Raw genomic sequence first — 26552 nt, forward strand, 5'->3', positions numbered from 1 at the left:
AGGAGACGGCCAGGGCAGCGGCTGCTACCGTGTTCAGCGGTCAGGGCCGCACAGGCTCGGGCTGCCCACCCGTCGGCTCTGCACACGCGTGTCACAGACACACTTCTGTAAGCCTCGGCCAGGACCCACATGCCAGCCCGAGGCACATCTGGGACCTCGTGAAGGCCTATGAGCTGCTTGCACACCCTATCCGTGTGTCCGCCGCCAAGGTCTGGGTCCAGCAGCCCCAGCCTACATCTTCACCCCCAAGACTGACACCATGAGTTGGAAATGAAGCATCTTTAATTGATTCCCTGCCCAAACCCCCTGGGGGGGGGTGTCTCCAAGCACCAAACCTGTGAGAATTGTGTCCCTTAGCCCCAGAACCAAGAAGCCCCTGCCTGACTTTCACGGGGCCTGGACACCCCCCCTCTTAAGCCCTTGACCAACCCCATGGGCTTCATTTCAATAAATAACCCCTAGAACAAAGTTTGGGGCAGGGGATCCAAAAAAAAAGCACCCAGCTCAGCGATACGCAGAGCAGGCTTCAGGTGGAGTCGGGAATCTCGACAGGATATCTGAGATCAGGGTAGAAACACACATAAAATCAGGGCCAGCGTGTGAGCTGGGAGCAAATCCCCCTGGGCCTCAGGCAGATGCCCAGTGGTTGCCCAGGACGCTGGCTCCTGCCATCAGGAAGAACTCCATTTTGCGTCACACAGCAATGGTCCCCCGCCAGGCATTTCCACAATCGGACACTCGTAGGTCTTGTCTTGACTCTGAATTCTGGGCAGGGGAGGGAGAGGGGGGCCCAGAAACCTAGGGAAGGGAGCATCTGGGGAAGGGGCTGAGACTTCCCAGGTACAGAGGAGTCCAGGGCAAGGCAGAGGACTGAGGCCACGAGCCCAGGTCACTGCTGGGCCCTACCCCGGCGGGTATGGAGGGGGCCTGTGGCTTGAGCCTGTGCCCGGGCCACCTGGCCCATCTCCCTGCGGATGTCACCAAGCGCCGTTGCTGGGGACTCCAGCAGCCTCTGGAAGAGGCTAGGCCGGCCTGCTGGTGGCTCCCGGCACTGGAAGGTGACAGCTGTGCCAGCCTCGGCCTTCATCTCCCGAGAGAAGCCGTCGGAGGAGCCATCAAAGCAGCGGCCGATGGCGATCTCCTTGGCCAGCCTGGGGCTCTGGTCGGTGACCGTGTAGACACCGTAGTTGTGACCCAGGGGGTCCAGTGGGGCCAGCATGCTGAAGGCGGCAGGGTCGTCAGCTGGGGCGGCTGGGGGATGCCGGGCCAAGTAATCCCGCAGGAGCCCGTTGATGGCCACGCGGCGGCAGCTGCCCTGGGGCATGATGGTCACCAGCGTCCTGTCCACCTGCCGCTGGTCGAAGAGCATCCCGCTGCACTTGAATTCCACGCAGGCAGCGGTGGTGCCGGGGCGCTCGGGGTCCCGGACGCTGCGGGCATCTCGAAGCCCGTAGAGCTGGCCCTGGGTGCGCGGGTGGCTGCCGCCCGCGTTGTGGGACCGGACCATGTACTCCTGGGGGCCCTGGATCTGCACTTTGAGGAAGCAGGCCCGGAACTCCTGCGGGTTGGGCCACCAGGCCAGGACATCTCCAGTCCAGGAGGCCGGCGCGCCCTCGCGGAACGGGACCACGTTGTACTCGTACTTGTCCGCCTCCACGCGCGCGAAGCGGAAGTGGCTGGCGGTCACCGGGGCCTCCTGGCACTCGCGCAGGCTGCGCCACGGGTACACCGGGCCCTTGGCCTCGGCCGGCTCGCCGGGCCTGGGCTTGGCGAGGTTGATGCGGAAGCCGTTGCGCTTGAGCGCGGGGTCGTCGTGGTCGGAGCGCCGGTAGGCCAGGCGCTCCAGGTAGGGCTGCGCCACGCCCACGGTGGCCGCGCGCGGCCGGGGCCGGGAGGGCGCGGGCTCCAGCTCCTCCCCGCCCAGCGAGGCGGTGACCAGCGCGGTGTAGGCGTCGGGCCGGTCCTCGTCGCAGAAGGCGGGCAGGCAGGCGCCGTTGGGTCCGGTGACCGCGCTGTCGAAGCGGCCCCAGGCCCGGGGGTTGGCCGAGAAGCCGGGGGCGGGCTCCAGGTTGACCAGCGTGACCACCACGCCCTCCACCTGCTCGCTGGGGGTGAACTTGTCGTTGGCATAGGCGCGCACCTTCACGAAGCAGCGGCGGCGCTCGGGCACGTCCAGGTTGAACAGACGCCGCTCCCGGATCTCCACGTTGCCCACCAGGAAGACCCGCTCCTCCCTGCGGGCGCGGGCGCGGGCGCGGGCGCGGGCGGCCGCCGACCGCTCTGGCTGGAAGCCGCTCTCCTCCTCCCACAAGCCGGTGTCGGGGTTCAGCGACCACAGCCTGAGCGCCTCCACGTGGCCCGCCATGCGGATCTGGCCGGCGTCCACGCGCACGGCCACCGGCCCCGCCTGCAGCTGCTCCGCGGAGCCCGCGGCGCGGAGGTCCACCGAGAACATGCCGTAGGTGCGCAGCGGCGCCAGCTCGCCGTCGCTGTCCACGAACCGCAGGTCGCTAGGGGCGGCGGCCGCCGAGCGGAGATCGCGGGGGTCCACGAACGTCACCCGGGCCTCCACAGCCCCGGCGTAGGGTTCGCCATCAGCTCTGCGGAAGGCTCCGGGCGGGAGGACCAGCTCGCCCAATGGGGCCTCGTCTTGCATCTCCCCAAGAGGGATCGTGTTGCTCTCCCCGGCATCTAAGATGACGGGGGCTTTCTTGCGCATGGCCTTGACATCGTGGTACACGCCGCCACCTCGGGGGTCAAAAGGCAGGACTGTGACAGTGTCCATGAACTCCCCACTGGGGTCCAGGAAGGTGACCACCAGCCGCTGCGTGGAGGGTGGCACCTCGATGGTGAAGTCGCCCTGGTAAGAGGTGAATCCAATGGGCTCCTGGCCTAGCAGGATCTGGGCAAAACGCAGGGGTTCCCCTGAGTCAGCAGCCACCACACGTCCCCGGACCAGTCCCCGAGGGGGCAGACATTTCTGGCAGCCACACTCAGCCACCACCTTGACTGGGAGGACATAGTTAGAGCAGTGGATCTCCCTGCTCTCCAGGCGGCGAACAGAGCAGCAGCGGGAGCCTGCATCCCCACACCGGGGGCTGGAGCCTGCAGGGCTGGGGCAGAGGGTGTCCGGGCAGAGGCCCACATTCAAGTAGGTGGGGCCGCTGCCAGGCTGCCCACAGTCATCTGGGAGCTTGATCAGGTGCTCTTGGGGCTGGGGATTGCAGGCTGGCTGGCCTGGGCCTGCAGAGCAAGAAATCAATCAGATCACAGGAAGGGGGAGGGCTCCATTTGAGTCCAAATTTGGGGGCCTGGATTGGGGTGAGGGGCTCAACCCAGGGTCTCAGGGGGGGCCTGGGATCAGACTCAGCAAGGACAGAAGACAGTCTGAAGTTGGGGCTCCATCTGGGGTTGAGTGTTAGCAGGTGTTAGGTATCAGTTCAATTTCAGGGCATGCTCAGGGTTGGGGGGCTGAGGGTGCTCACCAAGCACGGTGAGCCAGGCGGTGCCTGAGCGCACAGTGCCCGCATCATTCCATGCTTTGCAGTGGTAGGTGCCTGCCTGGTCTGGGCGCAGCCCTCGCAGCTCCAGATGGGCCCCATACCTGTGTTCTCGCCTGTCCAGCAGGGTCCCGTTGTGGAACCTGGGTGGCAGATAGGCAACACTATGGAGGCCCTTGGCACATCTGTGCCTGACCCCACATGCAGCCCAGGGACGTTGCAGAGCAGCGTCTAGTCCCTGAGGCACCACATGCCATGGGAAATCCAATCAAACCACAAAGCTGGGTGCAAGGCCCTTGAGCATGAGGCAGGGCACTCACCAGGAGTATTTTTTAGGCATGGGGGTGCCTGAGGCTTTGCAGCAGAAGGTTACATTCTGTCCGGCCTCTCGCACTCGGGACTCAGGGTGCTTCACCAGGTAGGGCTTCTCTGGGGGTAAAGGTGACAAAGGTCAAGGCCCTGCTCCATCCCAGCTTCACCCAACAACCCTTCCCAATGGCAGGGCCCCATCCTTTCCCTTCTAGTGATGCCCTGTTTTACCTGTGGCTCTTCTGATGACCTCCCCATTCAATTTCACCCCATGGCTGCTCAAGAAGGTGCCCCCCCCTTTTTTTAAGTTGGCTCCACGCCCAGTGTGGGGCTTGAATTCAGGACCCTGACATCAAGAATCACATGCTCTACTGACTGAACCTGCCAAGTGCTCCAAGATGTTGCCCCATCTTTTTTTTTTTTTTTTTTTTTTTTTTTGAGAGAATGTGTACGTGAGCCAGGGAGGGACAGAAGGAGAAGGAGAGAGGATCTTAAGTAGGCTCCATGCTCAATCCAGACCCCCACTAGGGCTGGATCCCATGATCCAGAGGGTCATAGTCATGACCTGACCCAGAATCAAGAGTGAGACACTTAACTGTCTGAGCCACCCAAGTACCCCAGATGGTGCCCTATCTGCAAGTCCTTGTCTCACCTGGCGCTTTCTCTAGTTTCTCGTTTTATTCATCCCCCCCATGACATCATATTTGGTATTATGGCTTCTCCAATGTCCATGTCACACCTTATTTGTTCCTTAGTGACCTCATGCTGCATCACATCCTCCCAAGAACTTGGTGCCTCCAGAATTTCCTTCTTAGTTTCTCAGCCCCCTCAATCCTACTTTCCATGAGGCACTTACCCAACTTATTCAGGACAACAGTGACTACAGCAGAGATGGAGCCATTGGCCTGGGCCTGGCCCAGGCCTGCAGAGAAGCCATCCATTTGGGCACTGACGTTTGCCTGGCTATTGGCACAGACTCCAGGCATCCGGAAGGTTCCATGGGCATCAGTGATGGCCACAATGCCAGACCAGTCTCTCAGGGAGACCCTGGCTCCTGGCAGCGGACGCCCAGATGGGGTGACCACCGAGCCCAGAAGGACGTGGTTGGGGCACTTGCAGGTCTTGGAGCTGCACCCTGGGGGACACATGGAGGCAGAGGGACAGGGGAGCCTCTTCACTCCCTCCTGGGGAGGGCTTTCCACTCAGTCCCTCAGCAGAGATGCCTAGACATTCCCCTTGCGCCCCTCAGAGGCCTCAGCATGCCCCTGCTTGGAACAGCCCCTAGGATGAGTGGGGATACGGGGTTGAAGAGTCAGAACTGGGGCAGAGGGCAGGACCTGTGGTCCAGAGGGATGGGGAAATGCCCTGGAGGGGGGAGCAGGAGAGGTGACTCTCACAGGACAGAGAGAGAAACTGAACAGCAGGGGCTGGGGGCCCAGCTAGGGGTTGGGGCTTGGGCTCAGAACATCTCCCTCCTCTTCCAATCCTGCGGTTTCTCCATAAAATGGAAATTTCCGCTGGAAACTTCAGGGCAGAGGCGTCAGGAGGGCAGAGCCAGGCGGGGTAGGGTGGGGACCCCACTACCCCATTGGCCACCGTGCTCCCCCACCCTTCCATGGGCTCTGCGGGCGCAGCCTCCAGACCGTGTTTGTGGAGCCCAGGCGGATTGGAATTTCCAGTCGCCTCCTGGCTGGCCTGGTGTCTGGCCCTGGGAGGGCTTGGGCATGGTGTCTGCCAGGGTGTGAACGTGTGTCCGCGTGGGCGTGGGGGACGGGCTGTGGCTGTGAATGCCACGCGAGTGCACCCCGAGTGCATGAGCCAACTTCTGTGCATGTCCATGTCCATCAGAACATACACACAGTCCGAGGTGCAACCAAGGTAATGCCCATTTGGAATCTGCACACGCCTGGACACGACCTTCAAGGCGTCCACCCATCCGGATGTACACATTCACCAATGCTCCTCGGGGGGCCCGAAGGGAAAGAAGGTCCAGGCTCCATGTGGTTCAAGTTCTGGCCCTCCAGGACCCGCCTCTTCCCTTCAACCCCCCCCCCCCCCCCCCATCAGGCTCCGTCCCAGCCAGCCTCTCCCCTCTAGGTACCCTTCTGAACAGGCCTCCTCCCTCCACACCCAGGCCTCGCCTCTAAATAAACACTTTCCTCCGGGCCCCATCCCTCCTACCTGGACAGGTAGGGCGGACACACTTCTGCGCCTCCAGGGGACGCCCCGGACACGCATCTCCAGTCGGACTGGGGCAGCGGCGGCGGCGCAAGCGACGGCCTGGCCCGCAGCTCCCTGAACAGGGACCCCACGGGCCCCATGCGCCCCACGTGGCCTCTGCGGTGGTAAGAGCAGAGGCGTGGGGGGAAGGTGAGGCGGCCGCCCACCGCAGGGACTTCGCCTCCTGGGAAATCTGGTGTAACAGCCTGGGACTGGAGGACGCCCCTCGCTAAGTTCATCCTAGGGTAGGTATCCCAGAGAGAGGCCCTGCCCACTGCCCCCATCTGTCGTCCCCCAGGCACCTGTCGAAGGTACAGTTGAGGTACCGCCCCATTTCCCCCAACCCCAGATAAGCTCCGGGAGGTGAGCCCTGCTGTTCTCCCAGCGTCCCTCACGTATTTGGGGTCAAAACACGCCCCCAGAGGACAGAGCTGTGACAGATGAGCAAATGAGGGCAGCGGGAGGGAGAAGAACTCCTGAGGGCTCCTTCCGGTTCCCTACCTGGGTCACCGTTGCCAGCCTCCCTCCCAAAGCGCCGCCCCTCTCTGATCGCGCCGGCTCCCCCGCCCCGCGACCGGACCCCGCCTCCTTCCAACCACGCCCCTGCCCGCACGGCCCCGCCCCCGCCTCCAGTACCGCCCAGCCGGGCTCCACCCACCTCTGACCCATCCCGGCCAATCCCCACCCTCTCCTCAGCGTGATTGATCTCGAGCCCTCTCGCCGGCCCCGCCCACCCGCAGGCCCCGCCCCGGGCCCCGCCCTCACCGAGCGGGCAGCGGAAGCGCACATGGTAGTTGGAGCAGCGGCGGCCGCGGGGCTGCTCGCGGTTGAGGCACCAGAAGCCTCGCGTGGGGTTCAGGTGCACGCGCTCGCCGACAGTGGACGGCAGGGCCCAGTCCGTGGTGCGCGCCTCGAGCGCCAGCGGCCGTGGGCACACGCGCGCTGGTCCGTAGTAGAAGCGGATGGCAGCCAGGCTCTCGAAGTCGCCATCGCCGCCGGGGTGGTCCACGTTGAACCAGGACGTCCACTCGCTGGCCTCTGCGGGCACCGCACGCGCTGGGACCCGGGCCGCAGCCTGTCGGGCCCCCTCAGTGCATGCAGGGGCCTTACCCCCACCTCCCAGGTAAGGCCATACCCTGCGGTCTAAAACGGTCACCCCACCCCCAAGGAGCCCGGGCTAACCCAGCCCGCCCATCCGTGACCCCGCCCAGAGCCAGGTTTCCTCCACGCCAGAAGGAGCTCTAAGGTACCACGGGAGGTTGGCCTCCCCTCGCACCTGCCCCACTTCTGCTGCCCAATCCTTGAGCTTGCCCATCGGTGCAGGCTGGCATTCTGCCATGCTGACATCTTGTCACTGCCTCACCAGTCCCCAACCTTAGAATGAAGCCTGCCCCCCACCTCTGAATTCAGAACCCCTGAGGTGTGAGGAGATAACAAAGGCAGCAGGAGGAGTCAGGCCTGAGACCAGCCCTAACTGTGGCTTTCCCTCCCTGGCCGCTCCAGGTTAGAGCCATTGGGGCTCTTGCTCACTGCCTGGCTAAAGCCACCAGGCAACCTCTGTTTCACAGAAGCCACAGGTAGGAAGGATCTGACCTCCCAGAGGTCAGATTCTGCTTCCAGCAATTTCCCCCTAGTAGGGGGTGCTCACTCCTTTCCTGACTCCAGAGTAACTTTTCCCAGCTAGGAAACTAGAGACCCAGTTTCTAGAACTAGAGATCTGGAATCTACTGGAAGCACCCTGCATGATGCTTCCAGTAGGGGGCAGGAAGCACCCACCCCCACCCTACACATTGGTTTCCCCCTTGACAAATAGCCTGAACTCTCACCCCTCTGCTCCTAAAATTTAGACCTCTTGGGACGCCTATGCCAGGGGCCACCATGTCTGGGGACCAGGATGGTATTGGGCTGTTCTACCGCCTTCTATCCCCTCCTCACATGACCACACCAGCCAGAGCTCACACAGTGAGTCCACAGCAGAGCCAGGACTTGGACCCAGGATGACTCACCTTCCCAGTCCTCCAGGGCTGGTGAGGGCTGTCCAGGGCTCAGAGATGGACCTTCAAGGCCCCAGGCAGTTGCTGTGGGCTCCTCATGGGGGGTGGTGGCTGTGGAAGGGGTGAGGAGTGAGGGATGGAGGAGGCATGCTGATGGGGACCTCTGTGAGCTGCTTCTATGCAAGGTGCTGTCATGAATATCCCCATTTCACGGGAGAGAAAAGTGAGGCTCTGAGAAGCCAGAATCTAGTTCTGGCTGACCCCAAGGAATGCAGGACCCCCCCCCCCAGCCCCGCTTCCAGGAAGCCTCCTTGTGACCCCTGCAGCCCTTCCCTCCCTCTGCCCTGGCCCAGATGCCATGGGGTGGGGAAGTCTGCGTCTGCTCTCCTCCCCAGGCCCAGGTCTCCTCGTGTGTGCTCAGTGGCCATGAGTTCAGTTGGCTGTGCCTCTGCCCTCAGGTTGAGCTGCCTTCTCCTTCATCCATTTGCCGGCTCAAAGTCCCTCCCTCAGTGTACCTTCCATCCCTTCACTTAGGGCCCAAGCTGCCATTGGGAAGTCTTTGGAATCAAGCCTGGCTTCTCTGACCTGGAGTTATCTCAGATAGCCAGGCTAGACAGGGACATCGGACAAGTCCCTTCGCTGTCTGTATCTCAGTCTCCTCATCTGAGAAATGGATCCACTGCCCTGCCCTCTGAGCATTCCAGAGATGGGAATTTTTCTGAATGGTGTGTATGTGTGTGTGGAAGAGGAGAGGAGTTATGTGAGAGGGGACAGCTCTGACCCCTTAATCCTGGGCCGGGACTGGGTGCTTCAGAGGCCAAGTGCTAGGGGTGAGACAGGTCCCCCGCGGCCCCGGCACCTAGAGGAGTTCTAAAGTTCATATCCATACTCCCAGTGCCCCTACCTCTCTTTGAGGAGTGAACAGACGGGCTTCCCCCTGCCCCCGTCGTTGGTCCCAAGGACCCATCCCCCCGACGCCCCCTCACCCCACTCCCGGGTTGACGAAGGGGGACCCAGGCGTGCGGAAGCGAGCCCTCCCCGGGAGCAGCTGCAAGCCAGGCGGGCTGCCGGGGCGCCTAGGGGTCTGGGCTGGGGTCAGGGGGCGCCTCACCTCGAGGCCCCGCCAGGTGCGCGGCGGCGACTAAGAGGCAGAGTAGTGGCGGCGCCGACGCCATGGCCGGGTCGAGCGTCCGAGGGAGGGTGCGGGCTCCGCGGCGCGCTCGGATCTGACTCCGCGGGTCTGGCGGCCGCTGGGGCTGAGGGTGGCGGCGGGAGGTGACCGCAGGCCCCGCCCCGCCCCGCCCCGCCCAGGCCCCGCCCCGCCGAGCCCAGCGCCGCGGCCGCGGGCGACTCCGGGGCGCCGAGCCCCCTCTGCGGGGCGCGGGCTGGAGCGTCGGGCTGCGCCTCCGCCCTCAGGTGGGCCCGCGCGCCCGCCCCGCCCGCCCCGCCCGCCCCGCCCCGCCCCCGGGCCGGCCCGAGGCCCTCCCTCTACCCACTCGCACTCTGCACCCCGGGCCCCAGGTGCCTGCGGGACGTGCCTCTTGGAATCTGCCTGAAGCTGCCCCAACACACTGGCGCTGTGGGCGGCCCCTTAGGCGACGAGAAACCCTCCGTCGAGTCTGCCCGCAGTCTTGGGGCGATGGGCCACCCCAGGCAGGTGGAAGTCCCACCCCGAATCTAGCCTCTACCGTGGCGCCAGCTCTGTGGGCCGGCGGGAGGTCGACGCTAGGACCCCCCTCCATCCCCGGCCCGGCTCTGCGGGGCGCTCCCCCTCCCCCCCCCCCCCCCCCCCCCCGGCGGCGGAGCTGGCACAGAGAGGAGGCGCGGAGGAGGTGGGACGTCTGTTTATTGGCGCGGGCCCAGGCCGCCGGGACGCGGGGGGTGGGGGCGGTCACAGCGCCGCGACGCAGTCGGTGCCCGTGTATCCCGGCAGGCGCAGAGCGAACTTTCGGCGCACGTCGTCGGGCACGAACCTGCCGGCCACGAAGTGGTGGCGGCCGGAGAAGCGGCCGGCGCAGCGCTTGGGCGCGGCGAGCGACACCAGCACGTCGGGCCGGAGCCCGTCCTCGCTGTCCCCGCCGCCGGTCTCCGCGTCCCAGCCTGCGGGAGGAGGGGCGGGAGGGGGAGGGAATCGGGAGCTGGGAGGGGTGCTCGCCTTCAGACGGGAGAGACTGGCCTCCGCACCACCCACTTGCCCTTCCCAAACAGACCCAGCTCTGCTCCCTGACACGTGAGTCCCGGTCAGACCTGCCCCCCCCCCCCCCCCCCCGAACTGGGCCTCCTCCCTCAGACCAGTGTCTCCCCTTCCTTGGAGATGCTTCCTTTCTCCTCTGACCAGAGCATCTGCCCTCATACTTTTCTGTCCCTGCTCCCATCATGCTACTAATTTTTCCCCCCCATCTGCCTCAGCCTCTGCCTTCAGACTGGATCATTTCCACTTGCTGCCCTTTCCCAGGCAGACTCATGCCTCTGCATTCTGACCCAGCATCTGTCCCCATTCCTCCCTCCCTATCAGTCTTGAGCTTTCCCACTTAGACTAGAGCCTCTTTGCACCCAAGCTTCCTAGCCAGCCTTCCCCCTCTGACCAGATCCCATTCTCCACTCAGAGGACAGATTTGCCTCCATCCTCAGGCAAGCCTCCTCCATAATATATGTCTCCTTATCCCCAGTTCTTGCCTCTGACAGAACGTGCCCCCCCCCCCTCCAACTTGAGTGTCCAGCTTCCTCCTTTTGACTAGAGACTCTTCCCTCTGACCTGACATCTCTGTCTTCACCCTCAGACTAGATCTTGCCTTTTGACTTGGCAGGACCCCACCCCCTCCCTCACGGTGCCCTAGCCTCTACCACCTCTCAAATGAGCCTCTACCTCCAGACTAGGGGCCTTGCCTTCTCTCTTGCTTCTGACCAGAGTCTGGAGCCACTGACTAAAAGCCTCCTCCCTCTGACTTTAATCCTTCCTTCTATGACCCTAGTCTCCACCCTTGGACCAGACAGCCTGCCTCTTCATAGCTAACCCCCTGCTTGTTGCATCCTGCTGGGATGGCCCTGAGGTCTTGCAAGCTTGGGGCCATCCCCCTGAGTATGGCTACCCCCGTGGAGGGTCCGGCTGGCCAGCAGCTGTTTGTTCCGTCTGCCCGTCGCCTAATGGCTCCAACAGGCGTGGGGCGGCGGCCAGGACGGGCGAGGCCTTTGCCGAGTGAGCTCACGTCTGCCCAGGCAACTGGGCCAGGGTGGGCAGCGGGCATGCTGGGCTGGGTGTGTGTGGGGGATGGGACATGGGATCACCTGGGCGGCAGCTTTGGTCTTCCCTAGATGATGGATGGACATGACCCTCACCAAGAGTGCATGAGCCATCCACACTAGGGAAACCGAGGCTCAGAGACAGGCAGGGGCCACGAGAAACTGGGGTGCAGAGGGCCCCCACCCATGCCCCCAACATGCCCCCCCTTGCCTGGCATGCCTGAGGGGATGTCCAGGCTCACAAGGGGGATGGACAGCAGCTTGAGTGTGGCCAGCGCACGCGTGCAGGGGCCCCCGATCTCTCCCGGCTGCACGCCAGGGCCCAGCACAGCATCCACCACCAGCCCGTAGGCATCGTTGATGAGCTGGACCTGAGAGGGCAGGCAGGGTTAGAGGGCAGCCTTTGGGCACCGCCCCCCATCTGCCACCAAGTGCTGACCTCCGTGGGCAAATAGGACAGGAAGGGGATGTCCATCTTCTCACACTGGGTGGTCAGGTCCCGGTGCAGCAGATCCAGTGAGCGTGTAGGGTAGAAGATGGTAGGTTCGTACTCCTGGGGGTTGGGGGGGCAGTGCAGAAAGAAGTCAGCCCTGGGGCCCTTCCAGGCTTCCTACTGGGCCTTAGCCCCCAGACCTGGATCCCAGGCAGCAGACCCTGCATGGGGCAAGCACTGGGCATATTCTATAACCTCTCCAGCCTCAGTGTCCCCCTGGGACACCATCAAGAGGAGGAAGCAATTTCTGCAAGAGCAGGATTGAGAAGTGATCTCAGAGGCCAAGCGGGGTGGGGCGGGGGGGGGTTCTTGCTACTCACAAACACCCGCAGGTGCCGGGCACAGACCAGCCCCACTGCCCCGTTCTGCTCCGGGCCACACACGACCAGCACTGTCCTCTGCTTCCGGGAGAGAGTAGGCAAGGGGAACACCTGGCAGGGGGCACAGCAAAGGCAAAGGCAGGATGTTTGGAATCCCTCCTTGTTTGAGTGGGGAAGCTGAGGCCTGGAGGAGCAGAAGGGATGGGCATGGCCTCTGGGGGCCTCAGTTTCCTCCTTGGAGAGGCAGCATCCCTGTTTCAGGCTCGGCCAAGCTGGAGCAGGAAAACGTGCCTTCTGCCACCACCCGGCGCCCCAGAGTGCGGTTTGTTTATTCTCGGCCTGAGTTGCAGACATTCTTCCACCTTTTTCCACCGCAGTGGCTGCCCCTCCCCCGCCCACGTTTCCAGGCCTTGGCCCCTCCCGGAGGCCCCAAAGCTGGAGGGGGAGGTGGAGCGGGGGTTGTTTTCCAACCCAAGGTGCCCTGTCTCTCTCCATCAGTCTCTGTCGTCACCTGTCTCCATATCTCTGTGTCTCTGCCTACTTCCCAGACTCTGCATCTGTGGGCCTATGCATCAGTCTCTTTAACACCGGAGTTAAGAGCGCTGGTGTTCCAGCGGCTGCCCTGCCCTGACTCTGCGTGGCCTCAGCCCCCCTCTCCTCTGGCAGCTTCACTTGGCCTCTATCAAACAGGAATGACACTGACAGTGACAGGCACACGGCTGGACCTCTTGGAGACAGGGCGCCCCAGGGGGCCTGGCTAGGCCCTAACCTCCTAGTACACAGAGGGCTAGGTATTCCTTTTTTTGTCTCCTCCCCAAGGTCTCAGTGAGGTCCTGACCCACCCCGAGGGTACCTGTGACCCCACCATGCTGGGCGCGGAGCCCGAGACCGAGGGAGGGCAACAATGTCTAGGCTGGCTGGGACAGACTTGGGGCTTTCAGGGCAAAACCAAGCGATGTTGGGTCAGTGAGGGCCCGGCAAGAGTTGACTATGCTAAGTTTACTTTTGGGGCTTTGATTGTCATCATTTTCTTCTCCTTCAGGAGCTTCACTCAGCATATGTTTCGTTTGGAAATAGGTAGGTTAAAAGAGATATTGAGCCAAGATAAAGAAATTGTGTTTAACAAAAGTCTGCAGTGGTGACAAGAGGAGGATAGGGAGGAAGAGAAAGGTTACGTGCTGGAGCCCTGACACCAGCAGGCACTTCTCTAAGGTATTTGTGTTTATTAACTGGTGTCAATTTATTGCTCTTGCTTTGGAAGAGGAAAGAGGCCCATGGTTTGACACGGTGGCCAGAGCACTGGATGGCAGCATCGTTGTGGCTTATTACTCTGGCGTCCCTAGCAAGCTCCTCGAGGCTGGGGCTTTGCCAGAGATCCAGACACAGCTCTGCTTACTCCCCCCTGGGACCTACCTTGTGCAGGCCACTCCCCGCTTCTGGACTGCCATTTCCCCACCTGCAGTGTGGGGTTGTTTGGAGGAACTCAGTCTGCAGGAACCAATGTCTCCCTTATTGAGATCCAGATCGCAGAGGCGGGTGGTCACATCTGCACCTCAAGGACCCCAGGAGCATCCCCAGCAGCTTCAGTCTCTGCTCCCCACCTCCAAGTCTCTGGGGACTCCTATCTCTGCCCTGACCCTCACTGACCCCTGGGGTCTTGGGTCCCTGCCGGTCTAGACCAGTGATGATCCTCTCTAGGCCTCAGTTTCCCCATCTGAGTGATGGGCTGGAGTAGCTCCACACAAAAAGGGGCTTCTTGAGTCCTAAACCATTCTGTTCCTCCCTCCCAGGGTCATGCAGCCAGACCTCGGCTCTGGTGGGCTCAAGGCAGGGGTCAGATACCTTGGTCACAGCTACAGCACTAGCATGGCCACACAACTCCACCAGCTGCTGCCGCCCAAAGCGATAATCCTCCAGCAACTCCCGCTCGAGGGCAGCCGCCTCCTCAGTGCTGGGGGACAGAGTGGGGAGAGACGCTCAAAGACACAGAGAGAGAAAGACTTAGAGAGAGGCTCAGATGGAACCAGTAATGTTCCACCAATGTTCCCAGGCAGGCCATAACACCACCCCCAACCTCAGTTTCCCCATTAGACGTACATGTTGAATGGAGCAGTGGGAGGCTTAAGCTGAAGCCCAAGGCACGGGCGCCCTCTGGTGGTCTAGGAGCGCGTGTAGGTTCTATTGCCCCAAAGCGTGGGAGACTGGAGCCCCATCCCGATGCGCCCACCCCCGCCGCTGAAAGAACCCAGAAGGAGGAATGCAGCGTGGAAGACTTTGATGGGACTGATGGGCGAATTTCATGCAGTGGAAAACACTGAGCAAGCTCCAGAACACTGGAGGGGGAGTCGGTGGGGGAGGGGATGCGGAAGCGGTGCCCGAGGGAGGTGGATTTTGAAGGCTGCGGAGGAGTTGTTTGATGGCTCACTTAGGGAGGTGGATGTAGAGTCCACAGCTATCGGATCTATTGGTGACCCTTCAGTAAGTGTTGTCAGAGAGGTGGGGCTTAATCATTTGAGGTGAAGGTCTGCCATCAACTGAGCGACTAGGACCTGTCACATCCGAGTTTTGCTTCCTCTTTTGGCAGGATAGTCTAGATAATTTTCAAGGCCCATTTCGAAATGCAAACATGGGGCCCATTACTTAAAAATTGAGAATTTTAGGAGAATGACAACCAAGTGTTGGACCCTTCTAGGAGCAGGGACCAAGCTAGCCCTGGCTTAGGGACCTTCCAACAGGCTTCCAGCAGGCATGCTTCCAATGGGCATGGATTTAGTGGCTGCAGAGATGGAGAGCTGGCATTGAAGATTGGAAATGTTCCTCACTCCAGAATCAGGGCTTGGGGCAGCTGGGCAGGGTTTATGGCCTGATGCCAGCTTCCCCTAGGCAGGGCTCTTATCTGCTGGGGAAGAGCATCTACCCCCAGATCAGCAGACCCTAGAGAGTATAATAGCAGTAGTAGTAGTGGTTAGTAATAGAACCAGGCCCAGAAGATTTAGAACATTGAACCACTCAGAGAAGGGAAGTGGCTTTCCCACGGTCATGCAGGAAGCAAGTAGGAAAACTGAGACTTTTACCCTTGGTGTCTGTCTCCAGAGCCATACAGGGTTTGAGCAAAGAAGCAGAGGCAGACCTACATCTAGCAGAGGTTTCTTGGGATGAATCTTTAGTCCTTCAATCCTGTGAGCAGGAGACCACAACCTTCCGGCCAATTTTGCAGCATGATCAGGCCGGGCAGCAAGAGGGGCATAGGTAAGGAATGAGGACTGCTGTGGGAGGGGGAATTAGGAAGGGCTTCCTGGCGGAGCTGGCCTGGAGCAATATGGGAGGTAATCCATGTGGAAGAACAGTGAGGGCCAAGATCCTGTAGTGGGAATGAGCTTGGCAGATTCAAGGGACAGAAGTGAGGCCAGTGTGGCTGGAGCCAAGCAAGGGAAACTGAGAAACTGGGTCAGAAAGACACTTTAAGGCCCCTGCACATGGGGAGATGGAGGCTTAGGGCAGGGAGGACACATGCCCTGAGTCACCCCAGCAACCAAAGCCAGATTCAACCCCAGCTGACTTCAGATAAGGTTGAAGGGCCAGTTGGGGGGAAGGAGCTCACGGTAGGGCAGATGAAGAGCACCCCCTGGGCAGGCTGGCCCAGCTCCCAGGAAAGAACATTGGAGAAGGTGCATTTGGGAATGTGGCTCATTCCTCCACCTTCATCTGTGACAGCTCTGGCTGCTGCCCCCGCAGGAGGGTGAGGGGAAGATGAGATGGGTGGCAGGACTACTCATTCCTCCTCTTCTTCCTCCGTCCCAAAGCTTTGGCCTCAGGCCACCACTTGGAACATTATCTTCCTGCCTAACTGGTCATTAGAGTGATAATGGAGAGGACGGCCCCGGCTAGGAGCCTGGGGGTGGGGACACTGGCAGCTCTAGGTGGAGCGAGAGTAGGAATTAGGACCCGTGGGGGAGGGGGACAGGGCAGAGCCATTGTGGGCTGAGGCCAGGGTTGGGGCTCAGTGATGAGGTGCCTCTTGCTTCTCCCACTGTCAGCCCCCAGAGGAGAGGAACTGCAAGAACCAGGACTCCCCCCACCCCCCCAAGAGCACAAAGGCTGAGGTGACCTGCTTTCAAAGGAACTGGGCCTGATCTCCCAGTGCTTCCAGGAGTGGGCTCTTTTGAAGGTGAAGCCCGTGGCCAGGTTGCCAGACCCTCCCTGCACCCTTGGCTCCACCTGCTTCTCCACCTTCAGGCCTCTGCCCACCAGCCCACCACCTGCCTACAGCAGTCTCATGGCCCCCACACTGCTCAACACAAGAGCCATGGGGGCTTTGAAAACTTGAATGTCAGATCACATCAGCACTTGTCTCAAACCGCTTATGGCTCCCCAATATTCAGAGAATATTCAAATTTCTTACCACACCTACACGCCCACTGTTTCTAACCTCATTATCTCCTCTCCCCTTGCTTGCAGTGTTCTACTCCTATCCACCCACAGTACTCCATCACTCCTCAGTTGGCATTTGAGATCCTGCACAGCTGGCCCCCCACCCCATTCCCCAAACCAGGTGAAATCACAGCTTCAGCTTCCTTCTGTCTAGGATGTGCTAGATCTATAGGCTCAATCTGGAGATCAGCCAGTCGCTGGACAGTTATCTGCCCTGAGGGCCTGAGTGGACAGTGGGCAGAAGACAGATGAGCTATCAGATGAGTCTGGTTTACACTGAGGTCCACAGCCCTGTTTGGGGTCCCAGGTCACAAGGAGGGACACAAGATGCTAACTCAGGATGAGATGGGAAACACAGCCACAGCTGCCAGCTCCAGACCACAAATCCAATCAAACTGTTGACAAGCGGGTCATATGTTCAAAAATCGCCCAAGCTTTGGCTCAGGCAGTCGTGTCCCTCCCTAGGCCTCAGTTTCCTTCTCTGTTCAAGGAAACAGTAGTAGGTGGGCCACGAAGAGGGGTGTAAACGTTTTAGGAGCTAAGAGCTCAGCTCTTCCTGGATGGGGAATGAAAGATGGGAGCTCCAGGGTCCCTAGGGCAGATGGAAAGGGGAGGTGGGCCTGGATTGGGTTGAGGGGTGATGGGAAAGCTACTAGCAGTGCTGCTGAATGATTCACTTAGGGGCGGGCTGTGGCAGATGCAGTTTCCTGGCAACAGTTTAGGAGGTGTTGGCAACAGCAGGCTGTTGGCAACAGCAGCTACAGGCTTCACCTCCAGGGAATGCAGGGTGGGCCTCGAAACCCCCAGACCCAACCTGGATATCCCCCTGCCTCTGATCTGTCCACCCATGACACCCCCTCCCAGCCATGTCTTGCCCATGATGCCCCCGCCTCCAGGCCACATCCCTGCCGTGGGCTTTGGCATCCCCATCCCTGGCTGACCTGAGGAAACGCTGCTCCTCGGGCGTCTCCGCTGGGTCGGGGCGGGCCGCACTGCTCATGGTCGCGGAGAGCCTGTGAGAGTTGCACGGGCAGCCACCGCCACGGCCTTTTAAGAGCATCCCCCTCCCGCCCACCCTGTGCATCCGCCAATCAGACAGCGCCGCGAAGGCGCTGCGCACGGCCATTGGCTGGCAGGTGCAGGCTGACTTAACCCTTCCATGCCAGCGGTGGAGCTGCCTTGGAAATGGAGGGAACCCAGCCTGGACAGGTAGCAACAGACCTGTTCCTCCTGTAATGGGGTCACAGCCTGTGAGCAAGGGGACCTGCCTCTGGCACCACTCCATTCCATGCTTGGATCTTCAGGTCCCCCACTCAAGTGATGTGCACAGGGTGTGGGATTCCACAGGAACCCCAGCCTGGAGGGGTGGGCTGTTGACAAGGAGAGTTTCAACAAAGGTAGGAAAATCCAGGTGTATTTGTGAGCCAAGACTGATGGGTCCAGAAGCACTCTGGGTATGTTTTGAGGCCACTCCACCTGTCATCTTCTGCAGAGCCCTCAGGTCTAGACCCTATGTCCCCAGGCCACATGTAACCCAATGGTGCCCCATTCGCTGGTAGCTCAGTTGCTGAGACACAGGCAGACAGGTCTCCAGAATATTTATTTCCCAGTGGGGAGGATGCAGGGGTCCCAGTGGTCCGAGGGGTGCAGGCCCCTACGTGTACCAAATGAAGCCGTAGCTGGCGTTGAGAATCTCCTCATTCGTGCGCAGTCCATAGAGCTCACCCATCATGGGAGTCACCCATCGCGTTGTGTTGAACACAGACTCACCCACCTGTGGAGACAGCGGGATACAGGTGGGAGTACTGTACCCCTTCAGGCCCATACAGCCTGCTGGGACCCCACTAGGCCTGGTGGCTACTGTGCCTACACCAAAAGCTGCTGCCTGCCCCTCCGTGCGCCTGGCCCCCACTACTCCTCTCAGCCACTGCTTTCCCATGGGGGGCTGTTTCTGCATTGGGCTGGACTCCCACTCTCCCTCTGACCCAGGACCCACCTTCCAATCAGGCACATCCTTCATGATGATGGCCTCCTCCTCTAGGTTCTCTCGAAGCATCTGCAGGACCCTGTGGAGATAGAATGGGAGGTGGGGGATAGGCCTGAGCATCCCGAGGGACCCCTGCCTAACAGACCTGCCAGACCCTTCCCTGTTCCACTCTCCATCACCTCCTGTCAGTTCCAACCCTACACATGCTGACTGCTCTTGTATTTTCCTCCCCCCTACACTTTTACTGTCCTCGTGCTGCAGCCTCAATGTCTCCTCCTCCAGGGAGCCTTCCCATTCTTGGGTCCCCACTTTAAATCAAGTTTGGGGCTCTCTCCAGGGTGACAGCAACCTCATGTATGCAAGGACACAGCTGTCAGTCCTCATGTGCATTTTGGCCAGGTTCTGCACTGCTGGGTGGGACACTCAGGCCTGTGACCTTCCTGGTCCCAGCAGCCTCACCTCCGGTCCTTCTCTGCCTGCAACAGTGGCATCAATGCGATGCGGGCCTCGAAGTCCTCAATCTGCAAGCGCCTGTGAAACCCCAAAACCGATAGATCAGATCAGGCTGGAGTTGGGGGTGATGACCTGGCCTCAGACCCATAGGGTGTTGCATGGGAAAGGGGTTGGTGGAGAGGCAAGTGAGCAGGGCAGGGCTTGGGCAGTAAGCTCTACTTGCCAGAAGATGGGGGCAGGGGGAGGGGCGCAAGCACAGCTGGCACAGGCACTGGTCCACAAGACTGTTGGCTTTACACTTTTTCTTTTCAATTAAGAACTTTATTTTTTAATCCTAAAAATAGCCCTGGCCTGCTGACTGGTGAACCGGGGACAGGGGATGGGACCTTCATCACAGGGCTCTGAGCTTTACAAAACCATATCTGCTTCATGTCAAAATAGCCCTGGGGTGTGAGCCCAGGGCAGGCAGTTCTGTGCCTTTGAGCCACCAGCCCCATCTATACTGGGGGAACAGCACCCAGTGATGTGGCCCAGTAAGTGGCCCCTGGCACTGTCCCCTCATCCCTCCAGACCCACAGTGGCATCCATACTCCAAGCCTCTGTCCCCATCACAGCCACACAGTTGTCACTACTGTGTCCATACCTCTGTGGGTGGTCCCCGGAAGCTGGACCTTGTTTGAGTTCACTCAACATCAAGTACCTGACATGGTGGCTTTCTCCAGCACTATCCTCAGGGATTCCCGGGCTTGTGGGGGAAAGTGAGCTCAAAGGGTGTGCTAAGGACACATAACAGAGGGTGGGGCAGGACAGATGGGCTCAGCCAGTAAGGGGTCAATGAGAAGGGGTCACCTGGCAGGGCATCCAGCCAGTTCAGAGGCAGCCAGAGTCTGAATGGAGGCCACCATCTGCCTTGGTCCCTCAGGCCCCATGTGGCTGGCACAGCCATTGTCTTGCTTCTAAGCCCTTGTTGTTCTCACTGTCTGGTTATCACTGACAAAAAACCACTAAGAGAGCATGTCCTGGGCCTGCCCCTCCACCTCCACCAGATGGGCTATTCTAATCCAGATCCATGGGTCCCTGGTGAAGAGCTCCTTGGTTACTAGTCCTTTCTTGAGAGTAAGGTTCAGAAATGGACTCAGTCCAGGCCCATACTTCCTGAGCCTTGAGGGGTTGACAAATGGCCCGAAGTCTACAGGTGCACTCCCAGCCTCACCAGCCTGGGGCCTACCTGCGTTCACGGTTCCACTTCATCATGCTCCAATATCCGAAGAGCAAGGTCCCAATGCCCACAGCAAACATGCTGTAGCCTGTGGGGAGAGGGGACACCAACTCAGCGCACCTGCCCTTGGGACCGGACACCCCTATAGCTTCTTATGAATTATAATCCGCTTGCTGTCCAATTACACCAGAAATACTGACTCAAAGAAAGTCTTAGTGACTCCCTCCTAGAGATGGCCAGTACTATCTCTAGCGCATTATTTTTTTCAGATTATTTTTTTGTCCCTGTGAAATATCCACCAGCCCCTTCCCTTGGACTTCCTCCTCCGAACTGCAGATCACTCTTCTTTTTAAGTATTTATTTATTCATGAGAGACACACAGAGAGAGGCAGAGACATAGGCAGAGGGAGAAGCAGGCTCCATGCAGGGAGCGTGATGCGGGACTTGATCCCGGGACTCCAGGATCACACCCTGGGCTGAAGGCAGGCGCTAAAACTGAGCCACCCAGGGGTCCCCTGCAGATTACTCTTTTATTCAGTTCACCTGCCCTGCAGGGAAGGCCACTAGGCTGCCTCAGCTTTTCTCTGACAAGTGAGGCAGCTGCAGCTGCCACACATCTCCTCACCCAGGCTACAGTTTCTAGAAGGTAGAGTCTGGTCAGGGGGGGACTGCAGGAGAACCCGAGGGTCTTGCTGTTTCTGGCTGGGTGGCCCCAGCCCCACAACCTTCTAGAAGGTTGTTTGGTGACCAGTCAGCAAGTGCTTCCATGGGGAAGGATGGGGTCTACAGCTGGGTCCAACTCCATGGTGGCTCCTGGCTGCCTGGGCCACTTCTCTGAGTGCTGCCCACAGGGGGCTGGATGGGGCTGCCAGAGGCAGGCAGTGCCCTGCAGGGCCCACCCAGCCACCCCTGGCTCCCTGGAGGGCTGCCTCCTGGCCCAGCAGGTCAAGCCCCCTACCAGGGCACCAGGGAACAGAGGCTGCCATGAATATTTACTGACAGCAGCAGGCACCTGTGCTGTGATTCTGACCTTCAGGCTGAGGGCCTGCTGCGGTCTCAGGGAGGCTGGCTCACCCCCTACCCCTAATCTTTTCAGCTGTGGTCTCGTCCCCAGATGGGCCTTCTGGTTACTGGAAAAAAAATTGACAAGCTTGGCCAGGTCCAGCTCCAGTTAACACCCAGTAAATGACCAGCAAATGGTGGGTGAGGTTACTCCCTAGGACCTGTTAGGGGAATAGGGGAGGTCCAACTCCTGCTCGTTTTCTGGCATTTCTGCTGGACCCAGAGATGCATGAGAAACTGGTTAGCTGGGCAGCCCCCGTGACGCAGTGGTTTAGCGCCGCCTACAGCCCAGGGTGTGATCCCGGGGATCCGGGATCAAGTCCCGCGTTGTGCTTCCGGCATGGAGCCTGCTTCTCCCTCTACCTGTGTCTCTGCCTCTCTCTCTCTCTCTGTATATATAAATAAATCTTAAAAAAAAAAAAAAAAAAAAAAAACTGGTTAGATTTTTCAGCCCCTCAATTAAACCTCTTAAAAACATTTGCTAGTCAAATGTCTGCCTTTGGCTCAGGTCGTGATCCTGGGGTCCTGGGATAGAGTCCTGCATCGGGCTCTCTGCTCAGCAGGGCACCTGCTTCTCCCTCTCTCTGTGCTCATGCTCTCTCTCTCACCCTCTCTCTCAAATAAAACTTAAAGAAAAAAAAAAAAAGCCATTAGCTCAGAGTAAGACACTTCCATGTTACAGGGGGCAGGACAGCGATGGTTCCTGTACACGGAGGCAGAACCTCTCCCAAGAGGCCCAAGTGCCGAGGACCAGCTCTCAGCACAACTACAGTTCCTACACATGTATGACCACCTCTGCTGGGCAGGAAGATCTTAGAAGAGCTGCTTTTTTTCAGTAGCTATAGAGAAGCCCAGAGGCCTCTTCTTTTGACCCAGCCCCAGGGCATAGGCCTGAGCTATCTTCGTGGAGACCCCTTGTCTTCACACCAGGCACCTATGTGTGAGCCCATGTGTAAGATAAATTCCAAGACCAAGGTGGCCTTTGCAAACTCTTCCTCCTGATAATGGTGAGGCTGAGACCCCAGACCCTCAGTGTGGGTCTATACCTCAGGAGCTGCCACTCTGGTGGAGGAGGCTGATGAGGCGCATGCCCAGAAATAGGTGCAGGCCACGAGTAAAGAAGATGTGAAGAAATGGAAACACATCCTGTGTTCAATATCGGCATTCAATGTTCAGATAGCAGTACTCCCCAGACTAAGGTACCGGTTCAATGTAGCCCCATCAGAATCCCAACTTTCTCCCTTTACCAGCCAGAAACTGAGGAACAGATTGTCAAATTCATATGGAAATTCAAGGGACCATATTAACCACAACAATTCTGAAAAACAACAAAGTTGGAGGACTCGCACTTCACAATTTCAAACATAACGCACAGCTGTGTATCCAAGACAGTGTGGCATGGCATCAGGATAGACATGTACATCGATGGAACAGAGCTGAGAGTCCAAAAATAAACCCTCACATTTACGGTCAATTGATTTTGGACAAGGGTGCCAAGACAATTCAATGGGAAAAGAATAGTCTTTCAGCAAATTGGATAAGTGGATAGCCACATGCAAAAGAATGAAGTGTGCTTTTTCCTTCCCCCATACAAAAATTAACTGAAAATGGACCAAAGACCTCAATTTGAGAGCTAAAACTATAAAACTCTTAGGAAACAGATTAGTCTCTGTGACCTTGGATGAGGCAATGGCTTCTTAGTTAGGACACCAAAAGCGTGACAAAAAAAAAAAAAAAAAAAAAGGATGAACTGTTCTTCACCAAAATGAAAAACTTTTGTGCTACAAATGATGCCTCAACAAAATGAAAAGACAACCCCCAGAATGGAAGAAAGTCTCTGAAGATCGTATCTCTGATAAGGAAATGGTAACCAAAACGTATAAAGAACTCTGCAAATTCATTAATAAAGAGATGAACAATCTTGGGCACCTGGGTGGCTCAGTCTGTTGAGCATCCGACTCTTGGGTTCAGCTCAGGTCATGATCCCAGGGTTCTGGGACTGAGCCCCATGTCGGGCTCCCTGCTCAGGAGTCTGCTTCTCCTTTTCCCTCTGCCTCTTTCCCCAGCTTGTGCTCCCTCTCTCTCAAATAAATAATCATAAAAATTAAAAAAAACTAATATTCAACTATAAAAAAAAAATAGCATTTGACACATGCTATTCCATACACATTTCACTCACATCATTCTGAATGAAAGGAGCCAGACACCAAAGGCCACATAGAACAGAAGCCCATTTATATGGAATGTCCAGAACTGGCAAATCCATAAAGATACAAAGACTGGTAGTTAGATGCCAGGGGCTGGGGGTAAGAAGATGTGGGTCAAGGTTTCCTTTTGGAGTGATGGAAGTGTTACACATTTAGTTACTGGGATGCCTGGGTGGCTCAGTAGTTGAGAACCTGCCTTTGGCCCAGGGCATGATCCTGGAGTCCCAGGATCGAGTCCCACACTGGGCTCCCTGCATGGAGCCTGCTCCTCTCTCTGCCTCTTTCTCTCTGTGTCTCTCATGAATAAATAAATAAAATCTTTTAAAAAGTGTATTTAGATATGAGAGAGAGAGAGAGAGAGAGAGAGAGAGTCTGTGTGTCCCCATGCAAGCATGCATGTGCACAAGGGGAGAGGCAGAGGCACATGGAGAGAAAAACCGAAGCAGACTCCACGCTGATTTTGGAGCCCCACGTGGAGCTCAATCTCATGACTCTAAAATCATGACCTGAGCCGAAACCAAGAGTTGGATGCTTAACCGACTGTGCCACCCAGGCGACCCAGAAATGTTATAAATTTAGATCCTGGTGATGGTCATGCAACTGTGAACAGACTATAAAAATCTGTGATTTGTACACATGAAATAGGTGAATTGTATGGTATGGTTTGTGAATTAAAAAAAAAAAGTTAAAGATGCAGGGGAAGAAAAGAAAGGGCCACCCGCTGGGCACAGGAAAGAATGGAGAACTGAGTGGAAAAGATGGCAGTAGCAGTCACTTTGGGAACAGTATGGATTAAAGGTGGCTTGAGCCAGCTTTGCATGTTCTAGGACACTAGTGGAGAGTGATCTAGGCAGAGAGGAGGAAAGTGGATGCCAGGCTTGTGTGCCTTACAGGAGCAGGGCAGGACAGGACATTTCCTCCACCTATGGGACTTTCAGAGAGGTCCTTCCAACCCACCCTGGCTAAAGCAGACCCTGGTTATCTGGGGTCTTGCCAAAATGGGAAGTTCTGGTGTGGTATGTTTGCCTCCTCTGCTAGGCTATGAGCTCTTCTAGACAGGGTTCGATGCCACAGGCACACTCAACAATAAACTACTTAATGTGGCATGGTATGTAACAAAGACTGTGCCACCAGAAGGGGTCTCTTCCTCACCCCACTGCAGGCAGGAGAGACTGGGGCAGGTTTGTATATGCTACGATGCAAGTTGTGGTGTTACAGGGTCCAACTAGGGGGCCCAACCCTAAATAATGGTCTAGAGGGCACATGAGAGGCACTACCGTGTCATGATCTGGAAGAGGACTGGGATTAAGGGCACATTTGTGACTTAAAAATAAAAAAGAGACATGTTGACTAGAGGGAACCCAAGGAGGCCCAAGGGCTGGGACCTTTCTGCAGCCGGGTCTGGGTATAGATCACAAAGGTGCACATATATATATAAACAGACCTCATGCCACACACCTGAGGGGTGCACTTCGAGAAAAGAAATGAAAAGATTCAGATAACGTTATATTCGTTCAATCTGCTCTGGGATGAGTTAAGTGCCAAGGTGGTGCCAAATCTAGCCTGTAACCTGTTTTTGTAATGGTGCTTGGGCTAAGAACATTTTTAGGTTTGTAAACTGTTGTAAAACAGCAACAGCAGAGGAGTGCCTGGGTGGCTCAGTTAGTTAAGCATCCTTCTGTTCAGATTGTGATCTCGGGGTCTTGGGATTGAGCCCCATTACAGTTTCCCTGCTCAGTGGGAGGAGTCTGCTTGTCTCTCTCTCTCTTCCTCTTTTTTTTTTTTTTTTTTAAGATTTTATTTATTCATGAGAGACAGAGAGAGAGAGAGAGGCTGAGACACAGGCAGAGGGAGAAGCAGGCTCCATGCAAGGAGCCTGATGTGGGACTTGATCCTGGTCCCCAGGATCACACCCTGGGCTGCAGGCGACGCTAAACCGCTGCGCCACCGGGACTGCCCTCTCTCTCCTCTGTCTCAAATAATTAAGTAAAATCTTACAAAATAAATAAATAAATAAATAAATAAATAAATAAATAAAAAGCCAGCAGCAGCAAGCAGAGAACATCTGGTCAGTCAAGCATAAAATATTTGTCTGGCCCTTTATAGAAAAAGTTTGCCAATCTCCGTTCTGGGATACAAAAAAGCCAAGAAGGGGATGGAAAGAGCTTGAGTCTTGACCTGATACTTTTCTACTGTCTGAATATTTTTTCCCCATGACTATATATCTATTTTTTAATTGAGGCACATTTGCAAAACATAGTTTGACGAATTATGGGAAATGTCTTCACTCTTGTTTAAAATTCTGTATTTAAAAAAAAAAATAAAAATAAATAAATAAAATAAAATTCTTTATTTCTCTGTTAATCCTAGGTGCAAAGTATGTGCCCCTTCCTTTTTTTTTTTTTTTTTTTTTTTTACGTTTTTCTGTGCGGAACCCAAAAACATTTTAAATGCTCTTTAAAACATCTGAAAAAGTTAAGAATACATATTCTTGGGACATAAGCAGGTAGGGACTACCAGACAGGAACATCTTCTAAATTTCCTCAATGTTCCAGTTTCACCACCAGTTTTACACTGGGTGGCCCTGGGGGCAGGTAGCAGCCTTTCCAGGGCCTGTTTCTCCGCTTGTGAGAGGGAAGTGTGGCCGAGGGCTCGGGGCACCGGCTACATTCATCTGTTTAACCAATTGCAGAATGGAAAGAATTAATAGGATCGACCTCCTGGGCTGCTCTGTAAAGAAAGCAAAGCTCAGCAAGCTTTTGACGAACTCCAGCAGTTACCGCCGTTACCACCGAAGCTATCGGAGACCCCTGAGCTCCTCCTCCCTTCACACTGCAGTGGAAACTGAGGCCCGCGACACCCCCCCCCGACGCCCCGCCCCCATCGCGGCGCCCCGAAGCCCCAACTCTGACACCCCGGCGCTGTGCGACACTGACCCGACAGTCCCCGACGCGGAAGGTTCCGCTTGTAGTCGATGGGGCCATAGCCCCCCGGCGGGGGCATGTCCTGTTTCACCTTCGACGCAGCCATGCTCGCAGGACCCACACTTCCGGCCGCGGGCGGAAGTTACGTCCGGCGGCCGCCGCCATGATGAGTGTGGCGGACCGTACGGCGCAT

The 26552-nt window shown here is 57.7% G+C and overlaps 3 protein-coding genes and 1 long non-coding RNA gene across 6 annotated transcripts; 1 reads left to right on the forward strand and 3 right to left on the reverse strand.

Annotated features, from left to right (window-relative positions):
* Positions 1-264: 264 nt before the first annotated feature.
* On the reverse strand, positions 265-9276 carry CILP2 (cartilage intermediate layer protein 2). Its single transcript, XM_025989384.2, has 8 exons — positions 9135-9276; positions 8036-8134; positions 6795-7067; positions 5991-6146; positions 4666-4944; positions 3821-3929; positions 3486-3643; positions 265-3243 (listed from the first exon to the last, which is right to left on the reverse strand). Exons 1-8 carry the CDS (start codon positions 9196-9198, stop codon positions 890-892), a joined length of 3492 nt encoding a protein of 1163 aa, XP_025845169.2. The 5' UTR covers positions 9199-9276; the 3' UTR covers positions 265-889.
* Positions 6795-23342, forward strand: LOC140593946 (uncharacterized). Its single transcript, XR_011994434.1, has 2 exons — positions 6795-7152; positions 21911-23342. It is a non-coding gene; the product is annotated as an uncharacterized lncRNA (long non-coding RNA).
* On the reverse strand, positions 9852-18090 carry YJEFN3 (YjeF N-terminal domain containing 3). Of its 3 annotated transcripts, XM_072721114.1 has the most exons (7): positions 17729-17877; positions 17449-17520; positions 13919-14027; positions 12077-12187; positions 11703-11816; positions 11475-11634; positions 9852-10123 (listed from the first exon to the last, which is right to left on the reverse strand). In XM_072721114.1, the coding sequence occupies exons 2-7, from the start codon at positions 17505-17507 to the stop codon at positions 9915-9917; spliced, it is 762 nt and encodes a 253-aa protein (XP_072577215.1). In that variant the 5' UTR covers positions 17508-17520; positions 17729-17877; the 3' UTR covers positions 9852-9914. The 3 variants fall into 3 exon arrangements, with proteins under 3 accessions (XP_072577215.1, XP_025845182.2, XP_025845176.2); XM_025989397.2 differs by having other exon boundaries at positions 11484-11634; positions 17449-18090; XM_025989391.2 differs by having other exon boundaries at positions 17449-18090.
* NDUFA13 (NADH:ubiquinone oxidoreductase subunit A13) lies at positions 18089-26528 on the reverse strand. Its single transcript, XM_025989404.2, has 5 exons — positions 26372-26528; positions 20176-20254; positions 18954-19025; positions 18504-18573; positions 18089-18281 (listed from the first exon to the last, which is right to left on the reverse strand). The coding sequence occupies exons 1-5, from the start codon at positions 26463-26465 to the stop codon at positions 18162-18164; spliced, it is 435 nt and encodes a 144-aa protein (XP_025845189.1). The 5' UTR covers positions 26466-26528; the 3' UTR covers positions 18089-18161.
* Between the last annotated feature and the right edge of the window lie 24 nt (positions 26529-26552).

This window comes from Vulpes vulpes, chromosome 9, assembly GCF_048418805.1.
Source record: "Vulpes vulpes isolate BD-2025 chromosome 9, VulVul3, whole genome shotgun sequence".
Taxonomy (NCBI): domain Eukaryota; kingdom Metazoa; phylum Chordata; class Mammalia; order Carnivora; family Canidae; genus Vulpes; species Vulpes vulpes.